The following is a 14,441-nucleotide window of genomic DNA, read 5'->3' as shown; positions in this document are numbered from 1 at the left end:
GCCAAGCTCCTTGAGTCTCCTTTCATAAGACAAGTTTTCCATTCCTCGGATCATCCTAGTAGCCCTTCTCTGTACCTGTTCCAGTTTGAATTCATCCTTCTTAAACATGGGAGACCAGAACTGCACACAATATTCCAGGTGAGGTCTCACCAGTGCCTTGTATAACGGTACTAAAACCTCCTTATCCCTACTGGAAATACCTCTCCTGATGCAGGTGAGTCATTGAATTGTAACTCCCTTGCTGGACAATGATTGTTGATGCATTAATATGCATTAATGATATACATATATGGATAGAAAAATGACTTTCAGCAGATCATAACATTTCCCCTTACAAGGCACGCTTTATATGTAAGATCACTATTATATAAAAATGAGGAATATGAGGGTTACAGAGTGCTCCCCCAAGGTACAGAATGTCACAGAGGGACCACCTCTACATAATTAAAGGTAGTTCAGTTTCTCACAGGAACACAGAACCCTGCAGTAGGAACCCATCAGATAATCTGTCCCCACATTAGGTTTCTTCCTAATCTCTAATATTTAGAGATTGTTTTAAACCCTTAAGCATGAGGTTTAATATCCCTTCCTAAATTTGTGAGAATTAACTATTATAACTCTGAATGGCCTTGTTTTCCATATAAAGTGTCTAACTTGTTTTTCATTCATGCTAAATTCTTGGCCTCAATGGCTTTCTGTTGCTGTGAAGTTCCACACTGTAACTTTGCATTGTGTGAAAAAGTAATTCCTTTTATTAATTTGGAATTTGCCACCTTTTTGTTTAAATGAATGTGCCCTTGTTCTTGTGTTATTAGACAGGGAGCCCCCAATCTACCTTCTCTATTCCCTTTATTATTTTACGAACAGTCCCCTCTCTTACTCATCAGCTATCTGAGATAAACAATTCAATCTTTTTTCAATCTCTCTTCATGAGATGGTTTCTGATTGCCCTTTTCTGAACCCCCTCTAGTTTTTCAATACACTTTTTTTAGATAGGTTGACCAGTACTTTACACAATATTCTAGATGAGGACTCACCACTGATTTAGGTAAGGGCATTATGATATTTTCTGTATTCCCCATCTTATGTCTTCCACCTCCTACCATCTTATTTACTTCCTTGAAGTAGCACACTGGGCAAAGGTTTTCATTGAGCTGTGTACATGTATGCCATATCCTTTCCTGAGTTGATACAGTTAATTTAGAACTTTGTAAAGTGTTTATATTTTTCCCTTCAGGGTGCACTATTTTATATTTTTCAACATTGAATTTCATTTGCCATTGTATTGCCCATTTGCCTAGATTTATTAGGTATCTCAGATTCCTCACAGTCTTTTCTGGGCTTGGCTAACCTAAATATGTGTGAGTCATCTGCAGATTTTGCCATCTGTTCCCACTTAAACTTCCTGGTAGAACAGGGAAGATAATTTATTTTTGGCTTCATTTCCTTGGAGCTGGAGGTGGGGAAAATGTACCTCCCAGTCTAAACTCGTCGTACTTGCTACTTTCCCTGGCCCACTCAGTCTCTCCCCCTGCATTGTCAGCAGCACAGATCCCAAACCAGGTAGAGACAGGCCTCCAATGAGTCTGGAGAGAGCTATGGTATTCATCACTATAGTTCTTGAGTCCTGAATAAGTAGAGGCTTGCAGATTCAGGCCCTCAGTCTGTTTGTGTATGTTTAACGTTCCATTAACTCATAAAAGCAGGTGACGATAACATCTGTCTTCTTTTTTTTAACTGAATATGAGTCCAGCCTATTTAACTCAAATGGCAAAATTTCCAGTTGAAAAAGTATTGAAGGATACTCAGTCATATCAGTGTATTTCTATTTCTCTTATAAACAGAGACCTGTATTAGCACATTTTCCTTCCATTGCTGCAGTCTCCTCTACTCCTTTGGTCTGGAATTTGCTTAGAGTCTAAGCAGAGCTGTGAACCCTTCAAAGTTCAATTTGAACAGCTTCATGAATTTGTCAGAACCATTTTGCATATATTCACAGGCCGTGAAGTTAAGCAAAGTTGGCATTCAAACAATTGGGGCTCTCTCATAGAGGAAGGGACAGTTAAAGACCTGGATTAGGATTTAGGGTTAGGTGGGTTCTAATCTTGAATTTGCTGATTTCCTTGTGTGATCTTGGGCAAATCATATAAGCTCTCTTTGTCCCCAGTCCGCATCTGTAACACCGAGATAACATCACTTCCCTACTTCATCAGGATGTTGTAAGAATGAATTCATTAACGTATGTGAGGCACTCAGATATCACCACAGAAAAGCCGATGAATAAGTGTTAAATCTCATGTATCTACAATCCACGGTTTGGAATGCGTACATGTTCATGGGGTTGTACCAGGTTTGGTGGTTCACTAGAATAGCAGTATGTGACTTGTCCCAAGGAACTTCTCCCAGTGAACCTCCTTCAAACTGAAAATGCACTGAGAAAAAAACATCCTCCTAACCAAACAGCGCAAAGACATGTTGACACAGAAAGAGCCCTAAGAATCTCGACTAGCTGAGAAAGGCTGATAGAACTAGACAGAGGTAAAACAGACTGAGTGCCTTTGGAGTTCCAAACTTGCATTTCACACGTTTAAAAGACTGAGTTTCAATTCTCTTTCACCTGAAGTTTCTGCTGAGCTGCCTGCATTCTCTGTGGACAGCTTGTAAGGGCTTGTGCTTTGCAGTTTGTGTTGTTGTTTCTTTCACAGAGAAGGCCACACAGCAAATGAGGATGAGCCCCTGAAACACTGTTGGACAGTAAATGGGTGGAAGGTGTTTACAATAGCACCTGATTCCACTGTGAAAGGCCAGTTACTTACAACATCTGTCTTGTTTATTTGGGACTTCTCCAGATAACCACACGCAGTGTTCAGCAGTGCTGAAAGCTGTTTGTCTAAAGAGCAGAGTTTCAATGGGATGGAACCTCCTGCTGCAAGTGATGAATGAGGGGTTGCTCCCAGCTGTACCTTTGACTCTTATTGTCTCTTTGTTGACAGCTGACAAGTCTGTTCATTGCCATACAGAACGTGCAAAAGACAAACTCCCATCCAGAGGAGTTTTCAATCTATCAGCTATACCAATAAGATCACCAGAATCCTTTTAAAATCATTTGGGGAAATGACAGCGCAGGTTTTTGTCCTGATACTTATCCACCCTCAGAATTGAATCTAATGATGAGTTGCAGTTTTATGACTTCAGATGACATGCAGTTTTGGATTAAGGACTGGCAAAGTTGTTCAATAAAAATAAAGAGCCAGGTTCTCCACTAGCATAGCTCCATTATCTTTAGTGTTACTACATTGATTTACACCCACTGAGGATCTGCCCCAGCATGTTGATTAGAACATGAAGCTAAGGGGCCACCCACCTTGCCTGATATCCAGCAAAATTCCTAGTAAGGTTCCAGCAGATTTGCCAGTCTTGGTTCTGTTAACTCATGTCTTCCAACATCATGAAGTCTGGGTCTTCCCTGCTTCATGGGTTTCCAGTGTATTCTGGCCACCACTGGCCTGGAGACCTTGAGCAGTGATGACAAAAGCCACACTGAGCCCAACAGAATCAGCCAGACCCACCGTTTAGATTATAGCAGAAGTAAGGGGGATGGGTTTGAGAAAGATAAGAAGCTAGATTTTAAGGACACAAAGAACAAGAAAGAGTGAATTAATCAGCAGACATCAGAGAGTCTGGGCAAGAAAGATATGACAGCCATAAAATGCTCATTGTATCGAGAGGGAGTTTGGAGTTAGGGTTTGGAGACAAGGGAGGCAGAGAATGTTCAGATGCATTAACATAAATCTTCTGTTAAACATTGAAATTTGGGAGGGCTTGCTTGAAACTTTTGCCATTCACTCATCTCTGCTTTGGAACCTGAGGCTGCTAGTCAAGGCCAAAGTGGGTAAATAAACAGGAGATATTCAGAAGTTTAGCACTGTAATTCCCAGGATAGAGAAGCTTTTCCTGCAAGAAAACCTGCAACTTTTTCATTTCTCTCTTTGCAGCTGAGTGGAATCAATACTCTGGGAGAAAACATTGCTGATAACGGGGGTGTTAGACAAGCGTATAAGGTGAGAAAGATCCATTTTCTCTTTGTCTTCACAGTTGAGATTATTACTGTTGAAACACATTTATTAAAGTTCCTGGGGGGGGAGCAGTTTTTATGTGTGGCAAAGACAGAAGGACACTTTACTGTAATTCTCTGTCACCAAGTCAGCTTCTAAAACAACTGAAACTTTGTTACCTTTTGTTCAGTATATTACTCACTTTAGGGAAGGGATTTTCTATTCCTAGTGCTCTTTTGTTTATTATTGCCCATTACAGCTCTCTCTAGCTCTCTCTCACTATTACTGATTGGGCATAAAGAATTTGTAGAATGAAAACACTTAGTGAATCAATCCCACACAAACTTTAACCTGACTGAAATGATCATATTGACCTGTTGTCTATGTCTGTTCACCAGCATTCTTGTTTATGAATGGCAGCGAACGGTAATGGTAGTCTTCCAAGTTCCTCCCACAAAACAGTCTCTGCCCACATGGAACGCCATTCACAGTAGATTGCTCAGATGTTCAAAATATGATCCTGCTTGCTTTCAGGGCTTGGTTTCCCCTTACTGAGGTCCATATACACCCATCAGCTCTGTGTGCCAGGCTACCCCTGGGTGCGGGCCCAGATAGGGTTGCAAACTCTGACTGAAGCTATTCCGGAGATTTTTTTTTCCAATATTACATAATGTCATTTTCTTAAAATACCCTATTAAAATCTCCTGGATTGCTTTCAGTAGTCACCGGGAAATTGATGCCAATTCAGACCAATCCTGGACCAATCCAGACCAATCCTGGAGGGTTGGCAACCCTAGGCCCAGATGCCCTGCTAGGCTCTTCTAGGCTTCTTGGGTTTGGAATGGTAAAATGGCAGTACTTTCCCAGTTCCACTCTTGTGGCACCACAGTGAGGTCTCCATCACAGCAGATGATGTAGATCCTCATAATATGACCCACCCTCTCCTTTTCCACTTTAATCAGAGTGAAATATTTCACAATGTTGACACTTTATGTAATATCACTCCATACCAGAGCACCCCTGGAACAAATGGGGCAGCTCAGACCTCTCAGAGCTATTGTTACAAGTTCTGCAAACACAGGAATCACTGCATCAGTTATACTCAGTTCACTAGGGAGTTCCTGGAAAGCTTAGATTCTGGACAAGACGGCAGCAGCCAGAAAGAGGAGCTGGTATGTCATACTGCTACGTACAAGCTAAATCCAAGACCTGGTTTATGTAGCATTTAAACAGGAAAGCACAAATACACAGGATATTATCCTGTCTCAAGTCAATGGGAGCCCAGAGCAAACCTAGCACAGGGAATAATAGCAAGTCAGCAGTACTACCAAGAAGGAACTGGGTCTTCAGAGTTACTGTGATATCACAGATATGGTCTGTATTATGAACATGTGAAAGGAGCAAGTTTCACTGGATGACAACAGATTTTTTACAAGAATTTAGTTCAGGGAAAAGTTTCACCATTTCTGCCAATGAACACTTTTTTTTCTTTTCAAAATAAAAAGAATCCACAAACTAGCAAATCAACTTAATTACAGCCTGAAAAATGGCCTGCATTTTCATAAAAGTAGCCCTAGGGAAAATTTCCTTTTTCATAAGGAAATGTTGCATTTGTCACCACAAAATCAGTTTTACACCAGACATAGGTATGAATGAGATTCTGATCGCCTACGGTGTAAATATGGAGCAAGAGCAGTGGAGTTACTCCACATTTACACCATGTAAGTCAGACCAGATTCTGATCAAAGAGGTCTTATAAGTCAGACCAGATTCTGATCAAAGAGGTCTTATAACTGAAGCATTGTCATAATTCCTGTGGTAACAGCCTATGGATTTAATTAAATAACTTGAAATTACTTACATTCATGGAGAAAACAAAGAATTTGGGAACAGAATGACACATTTGTGTATTGTCTGAAATCAGAGAAGATGGTGATTTTTCCTGCAACTGAAACTTGTTACCCCACAGCTCTAACTGTAGTATCATGGAAAGGATCAGGTTAGAAATGTTAGCTGATTAAACAGCAGAATAAAGCCTCTGTTTACACATTAATCATCTTGGAGACAGACTGTGCCCCCTGGAGCCCAGGCACAGAGGGGTCCTTCATGCGCAGAAGGAGCTCAGTACACTCCATGCTGCAGTCCATGCACCTAGCCAGCAGAGCACTCTGCATAGTCCAGGTGGTCTGAGAGGAAGAGTGGGTGGGTGAGATGAACATAGTCTCCTTATTCTGGGCTCATGCACTGTACTTTAGGAAGACAGCACAATATCAGGCTGCATTAACTTTTCTACATAGCCCCTCTGGGGGCTGTGGTGGGGTAGTCTCTGTTAGAGTGGCTCCGAAGGAACATGCACAAGCCCAAGGTGCTGAGGGTCAGAGCTTCCATGGGGCCTGCCAGATTTGGAAGTTGGCCCCTCTCTCTTTTCTGTGGAAGTTCAATCCCCCTGTCCACAAGGAGATATGAGCCGGGCTAAAATTCACCTGGTACTGTCCGGGGCAGAGCTCTGGTAAACATTTTCAAACCCGCTGGAGTTTTTATAGGATTTTGGGAGAGGGATGTGGGGGGAGGACTCCAGAAAATACTCAATAAGAATGTAAACCCTGGATATAACCATGGCAGGGGACAATCGAGCCATAGGTAATTAGTAATGCTGGGAAATGCAGCATGAGTACATGACAGTTAAATGGGATCTGATAAAATATTAACTAATGTAAAGCTTGCTGAAGTGGGGAGGTTATACGCGGCAGGTAAACAAATCGGCCCGGCCCGCCAGGGGCTTTCCCTGCACAAGCGGCAGAAGAAGTTTGGGAACCACTGGTCTAGAGTTTGTGTCTCTACAGTTATTGTCATACAAACACAATTCGCCTATACATTATCTTTCCTATAAAAAGGTGCATGACGTCTGGATGCCGACGGCATGATATATTGTCAGCTATCACACCTGTCCTACTGAGACAATGATATTGCTGTGTTTACTTTTCTACCAGTAAATTGCATTCCTTGGACCTAATCCTCCCCTCACTTACCCCAGTATAAATCAGGAGTAACTACCTGAACTCAGTGGAGCTACACCACTGTAAAACTGATCTGAGAGGAGAATCAGGCCCTGTGTCAATCAGATCATTGCATTTCTTTCCTGTGCTGGCCACTCTTTTTCTGCACATGGGTGGCATTCAGCCAGAGAGGATACCTAAAATAGTCTTGCTGTAGTATGTCAAATAATCCATGTTCCTTCTCATTAAAGTGCCATTTTGATAAGGGAAATAGGAAACCATAACATTTCTGCTCCATTCGTTTTGCAGGCCTACGAAAACTTTGTCAAAAAAAACGGAAAAGAAAAACTGCTTCCCGGGCTTGACATGAACCATAAGCAGCTGTTCTTCGTGAACTTTGCACAGGTATTGTATCCTTCTTGACTGGAGGTTTGAAAATAATTTTGAGTTACAATTTCACCATAAGCTGAACAGCAGTCTGACTTTTCTCATTCTAACAAGAGCTGGCAAGGTTGTTAAATTGAGCAGAGTCCAGAGCAAAGCAGACAGGATGTTAATCCTAGCTACACACGTGAATTCATGCAGGAGTAAGTCTGCTAGGCACAGTCTTCTAGGCTCAAATGCCCGTGAAAGTGTACTACAGTATGTGGGATTTTATAGAATCCACATTTTTTCACTGTGGTCCAATTTGAAATGTGTTCTCCAGCATTAAATGTTTCATAATAAAACTAAAGCAACACTTCTCCTGAAAAATCTTATTCACAACAAATCACTTTCTTTCTGATACGTTTCTAGATATGGTGTGGAACATACCGTCCAGAATATGCTGTCAACTCCATTAAAACTGATACGCATAGCCCAGGCAAATTCAGGTCAGTGTTTATAATCATCATCCTCGGCTGTAAGATAGCTTTTCATTGTAGATATCAAAGCACTCTACAAAGCAGGGCAAGTATCATTATCCTCATTTTATGGATGTGACACAAAGAAGTGACATGACTATCTCAAGGTCAGACAGCAGGTCAGTGACAGAGCCGGGAATAGATTGCAGACATCCAGGCCTGTGGCCTTTCCTTGTTGCCTCCTATGATCATGTTCATTTAAGCCTCTGCTAAGGTTCTCCCCAAGATGGCCGAAAGACAGACAAGGAAGTGACTTAAGGGGCTCCGTGGCCTGAAGGCTAGGATTGAAATCCTGGCTCTGCTGAAGTCAATGGCAAAACTCCCACTGACTTCATCGGGGCAAGGATTTCAGTTTGTATGTCTCTCTTGACAGCTCTAAGGAGAGAGGGCTCAGCCAGGGAAAAATGAAGAAATCAAATGGTCTCCCCACAAACAGGGATAATAGAAGGGAGGAGGATGGGCCTTTTTCTATGGTGGGAGCTCTTTGCCTAAAGGTACGCAGGCATCACACCAAATCAGAAGCAGGAGCACCTTCCAGAACTCTAGGGGTTCTTTTGTTTTGCTTTTTATTGTCTGGATTGGGTCTTTTCCTTCACTGGTATGGCACAGACAGTGTGACTGCATCCTTAGACCTACATTATTATTATTTAATTGTACTGAGGCACTGTCTAAGGGCCACAAACAGGACTGGGGCAGCATTGTACTGGGCACTGTACAAACACAAGGGAAACAAGGTCCCTGTTCCCTCCCTCTCCCTAACAAGAGGGAAGAAAAAAAGGCTGGTAACAAAGATTCTCCACCCCGTGAGCAACAACAGACCCACGCACTGTGGCGTGATGGAGAATTGGTTTACTTTTCCTCCCATCAGGCAACTGAGTCATAGGTGATCATGCCTAGTGGTAGGAGTCCAAATGCCAGAGCCAAGGGGTGAAATAGGGTCAGACCAGGGCCAAAGGTCAGAACCAAAATCAGAGTCCAGGTGCCAGAACCAAGGGTCAAGACAGAGTGGGAGCCAGAAATCAGAGCCAAGGCTCAGAACTGCATTACCAGGAGTCAGGGAAGGCAGCAGTAGGGCTGGCTCAGAGCCAAGAGCAAAGCTGGGACAGGACTGGGTGCAGGGCAAGGTCTAGGCTGGAGCAGTGGTGGAGAAGGGCTTGGAGAGAGACAAGCACAGGGAAGCAGAGACTCTGTGGACATGTGCATTGAGCAACCACCAACCTGCTGCTGCTGCTGAGCTTAAGGACCATCCTGCTAGCTTCCTCAGCCAGTCAGGCAGGGCGGTCCATCAGCCAGCCTAGCTGACTTGTTAGGCTGTCAGGAGTACTGAGCAGGTGCAGGGCCTTCCTCCTGGCAAGTCAACCCATTCTGGAGAAAGCTGACTCTGTGCGTGAGGGGGTGCCAGGAGGAAGGCCCTGCAGCTGCACTTGCTCAGTACTCCTGACAGTCTAACGAGTCAGCTAGGCTGCCTGACTTCCTCTTCCCCTGCAGGGGCTGCTCCCAGGGCAGGTCAGACCCACCTCTGGGGTCTCCCCCAGCTGCAGGAAGCTCCACGTCTCCAGCTGTGTCCTCCCCACCCAGAGAGGCTGCTGCTCCAGATGTCACCTCTCCTCCCCCACACGGAAAGGCTGCAGCTCCAGCTGTCACCCTCCCCCATGCGGAGAGGCTGCAGCTCCAGCTGTCAGCCCCCGATTTGGGTGGGAGACTGCTGGGAAAACCACAGAGATGGTAACCCATGCCCCCATACCCTGCTACCCTCACTTCTGTGCTGGTGCTGGCTTTAAGCTGGGTGCCCAGCCAGCAGCCTTCCTCTCTGGCTGCCCAGCTCTGAAGGCAGTGCCCCTGCCAGCACCAGGGCAGAAGTGAGGGGGCAATCCCATGACACACACACCCCCACACACACACACAATAGCCTTGCCACCCTCCCACCTTTGGGCTGGGACCCCCATGATTACATCTTGAAATTTCAGATGTAAAAATCTGAAGACATGAAATTGACTAATTTTAAAAACCCTTGGCCATGAAACTGACCAAAATGGACTGTGAATTTGATAGGGCCCAACTTATGAGGCTTAGGTACCCAGAAGTTGCAGACGGTGTGGGCTGATTAGGACCCTTAAATTTTAACCTAAACCAGCACAACATTCCGTTTGAACTACATAAAAACACTGCGTTTGTTCTTCTATATCCGATCGGCTAAGTCTCGTCAGAATGGTAGATGCCACAATACCTGTGCTAGCCACAAAAATCATTGTGAACCCTACAGCACTTGCACTCCCGCTGATCACATTATCTTCTGATACAGTTCAGCACATCACTTCCAAAGGGCTTTTTTTCTTAACCCCCTCTCTTTACCAGAGAATTATTGCTTATCCCACATATTCAAATATTTGGTGAAAGCAGTGACTGTTCCTGCTGTTGTCATTAATTGGCATTTTGGTGTGGGCGTTTCTGTGTTATCTGCAAACCTCTCCCCAAGGCAATTATATTTAAAACTCCTGCAAGCCGCTGAATCTAGGCACAATGTTAATGAGGATCTGTGGCAGTTCGTTATAGCTTTGCCTCATATTTGTGTTATTAATTTGTACAGTTCATTCGTTCTTGTGATCGGCTTGATGTCCTTATGCATTTATATTTGGATGCACTTTGCTTCAATGTCATACGTTAAGTCTCACTACTGTTTTTATATCTATATAGGTGGCTACAAACGAAACGTGCCTAATCCTGCAAACCTTTACTCACACAAGTCATCTTACATGAGAAATCTCACTGATATTGCCAGGACAGCTTGCCTCAGTAATGATTTGCAGGATCAGGCCCAACATAAAGCTCTAAAATCTAAAGCATCTTTGTACATATTAGAATTGTATCTAAAACTACAACATATTTAACTTAAACATATAAAACTACCAGGATATTAATGACTTTGTATCAAAAAGTCATATGGACTCAAAATGTATAGGTTTATTTTATGCCTATTGCATTTGCTGGAGCTGATTTATTTCTCTGTCAAGGTGGGATGGGCAGTTCTTTATATTGCTTTGTTATTTGCATTATATGTTTTTAACGTATGGATTGGTTGTTTTGAGCACTGGATGGAGAATGACAGAAGCTTGTATATACCTGAAGTTGTTGATCAGATTACATTTGTTACAATTAGAATAAATGTAGCAATAGAATACAATATCTAAGTATAATAAAATAAATATGAAAGGAAGCCTTAGATTTTTGGTATCTAAAGGAGGAAAAAGAAATGAAGTAATTTTTCAGATAATTTGCATTTGATTGTTATTCCATTTTAAAACAAATCAGATATAATGACAGATACAAGTCAAATCCTGCTCATCTGACTCACCTTATTGGTATTAGTGACATAACTAAAGCAAGCAGGATTTGCTCTCCACTGCCAATAGATCAAAAATAATGACAGCTATAAGTAAGATTTTATGACACACAGAATATTTTTGGCTATGTTTTTGGCAAAATCCTACTTCAGTAGCTCCAGCCCTGGGATTGGTCAAAGCTTTTCTGGATCACTTACTAGAAAGCAATCTTTGTCTTCTCTCTCTTCTATTTGGTCCCATGTGCTGCTGATGGCTCCTGAAAATACTTACCAAATATTCCCCTTTTGATTTTACAGGGCCGATCCGGTAATTTGTAACAAATGTAATCAGATAAACTGCTTCACCTCTATTACTGCTCACAATTTCCACAGACAGTTCTTGATTATATTGAATCTAATTGTTATTGAAATTATTCAGAAAATGATTTCTGCAAATAATTCTTGCTTCACAATCAATTCAGTGCCACTATTTGATATTTGACACTAAATACTGGAGTTGTTTTGACTAGATGTATAGGTCACAGGGTATATTTCTGCCCTGGGAAGGGTGTAATTCTCAGAGTCAGGTTTCACAATACAAATCTGAAAATTGCTTTTGACTAGCATTTCCCAAAATTCACTTAAAATCTACTGTTTATGTCAACATTTCTTCCAGGAAACTTGTTCACTAGAATATTTGTGGGCAGTGACCAGAAAAAGGGGCATGACTATAGTCAAATGGAATGAATACTAACAAAAAACATCTTCAATATTCCTCCAGCTCTAGGTTTTACCTACTTTTACAGAGGACTTAAAGCACAAATGGAGCTGTCAGAAAAATTGCCAGCAAAACGAACAAAAGGCCATTACCCTGTTCCTATGATGTCAATGAGAGTTTGACTCCAATAGACATCAATGGAAATAATATCAGGCCTGTGTTTCTACGGGTCGCCTTCTTTTATATGTGATAGGGAATGTGCAAACTGGAAAAATAAAAATTTAGGTGGGCCACTACCATTTTAGAGGAGAAAGGGGGATAACCTGAAAATGCTTATGGATGTTTCCTGAAATATTTTGAGGTGCAGAAAATAACAGTTCGGTTTTATTTTAAGTTGGGTCTTAAAGAGAATTAGTGGTACCAACTTCTTTTTGTTTTTGTTTTAAAGGATCATAGGATCATTGCAGAACTCTGCAGAGTTTACCGAGGCCTTTTCATGCACCACAACAGAGTACATGGACCCTGCAAAAAAGTGCCGTGTTTGGTGACAGCTATAAACCAGGCACCCCAAGGACAAACTTCCAGGCAAACAGAAATTTGGAACTTACTGGGAGGACTGGGGGAAGGAAATGTGCTACAAAAGTCATTTGTTAGTGGACAAAAAAACCAACAATATCTGTGAGATCAGAAATTCAAAACAATCAATTCTTCAAATTAAGGTTTATAGCCAAGGCAGCAAATATAATATATAAACTGCTTTTTTATGACCAAACCTTGCAAAATATAAATCACTTAATTGTTTACCTATTTCTTCACTCTTAAACAACATTGTTATTATAGTTTAATTCTGTTTCCCATTTGGTCTACAGATTTTTTTATTCTCACTGGGGAACACTTAATCACCTACTCCTTTGAGAATGTATACTGATATTTCTGATCAGATGGAGGAAGAAGATATTAAGTAACACATTATCTTGGACACAGTGGCGTAGCTAGGTGGAGCGAACAGGGCAGCAGACATAAAAAAAAGGTACCACCCGCTTGTACTCACCAGGCGGCGCTCCGGGTCCTCGGCGGCACTGAAGGGCCCTGCCGCCGAAATGCCGCCAAGGACCCGGAGCGCGTGAAGGCCCGTGCTGCCGAAGTACTGCCAAGGAGCCGGAGCGCGTGAAGGCCCCCGCCGCCAAAGACCAGGAGCACCACCGGGTGAGTAAAAATTAAAAAAGGAGCCTATAAATTAAAAAGGCGCCACTTGTGCTCAGAGGGGGAGCAGTCGCTCCCCCCCTGGCTATGCTACTGCTTGGACATCAAAGTATAATCAGACAACAGTTCATCTAAAAAATGTCAGACTCTGTACCCTCTTCTGTCATGATAAATGTGTTCTACCAAATGTTTGTTTTCATTTTTACTTGAAATGATTTATATGAGAAAAGTCCAAAGACCTGTTGTAATTCACTTAAATAATTTCTCAGTAATTATTCCAATGCTTAAAGGCTATTTACTTGGTTTTATTTACCGCCTTCCAGCCAAAATGAAAATGTAGCTAATTTATTAATTTTTGAGTTTACAATCAGTAATGTTGTGATCAAAGACCCCTTCACAGGTTTCTAAGAGTTGTCTTGCTTTCTCTAAACTTGGTCTTTTAAAAAGATTTGTAATAATATATAAATCATAGTTTTTATTTTTAATTCTGAGCTACACTTATGACTTGAAGTTATTGTTATATATTTTATCAGTGGCTGCATATAATTGAGAAATTTTAGTTACACATAGTATGATATGAAATGACAAAGCCTATAAAACAGATCTCTAAAGGGATGCACCAAAAAACAACTTTTGAGACTCACTTTTTCAATTTTTAGGGCCTGATCCAGTAAATACTTTGACTTTGTTGATGTCAGTAGTCCATTTGAAGTCAATGAGACTGGTTATGTCATTAGAGTTATACAAGTGTTTGCAAGATTGGATCCTTAATTGGTACTGGCAAAAGGCTTTAAATACACTATGATACATATGAAATGCCCTCCTGCAGGTTGCCAAGAACTTACTGCTTCTTCTATCGAAGCTAGTTAAGACTTCCAAAAATAAACACCAGATACCTCCAATGACTTCTATAATGGGTAAAACTATGTTCATTTTAGCTTTCCAAGTTTGTCGTCTGAGGAAAACCTTTTGATAATAAATTGAAATTATGAGCCAACTGCTCATTATTGTCTACAATGACTGCAGTGTATGTGTGTTTTCTGTGGGAGATGTGCAGTAACAAAGATGTGTCGTCTGCAGTAGAGGTACAGAAATTCCAAACTCCTGGGGTGCCTGTTATGATTAACATGAGAACTCAAATTATTTGATGATAATTAAAAAAAATAAATGGATAATTTGGAACCTAGGGAAATTACACCAGAATGGACTATGCTAGTCTTTGTCTCACATGCGTTCATCACACCAGGC

At 41.7% G+C, this 14,441-nt stretch overlaps 1 protein-coding gene across 4 annotated transcripts in view; it reads left to right on the top strand.

The window, feature by feature from the left end:
- MME (membrane metalloendopeptidase) overlaps positions 1-14,210 on the top strand; it is a 67,388-nt gene extending 53,178 nt beyond the window's left edge. For 3 of the 4 annotated variants that reach the window (XM_073359630.1, XM_073359632.1, XM_073359629.1), the window contains 4 exons: positions 3,996-4,061; positions 7,361-7,456; positions 7,847-7,923; positions 12,439-12,852. In XM_073359630.1, coding sequence (XP_073215731.1) covers positions 3,996-4,061; positions 7,361-7,456; positions 7,847-7,923; positions 12,439-12,538 — 339 coding nt within the window. In that variant the 3' untranslated portion in view covers positions 12,539-12,852. The other variant, XM_073359628.2, reaches the window with a different exon arrangement.
- Positions 14,211-14,441: the final 231 nt, after the last annotated feature.

This window comes from Lepidochelys kempii, chromosome 9, assembly GCF_965140285.1.
Source record: "Lepidochelys kempii isolate rLepKem1 chromosome 9, rLepKem1.hap1, whole genome shotgun sequence".
Taxonomy (NCBI): Eukaryota; Metazoa; Chordata; order Testudines; family Cheloniidae; genus Lepidochelys; species Lepidochelys kempii.
Note: the sequence above shows the minus strand (reverse complement) of the source record. Positions and strands in the feature narration are given on the sequence as shown.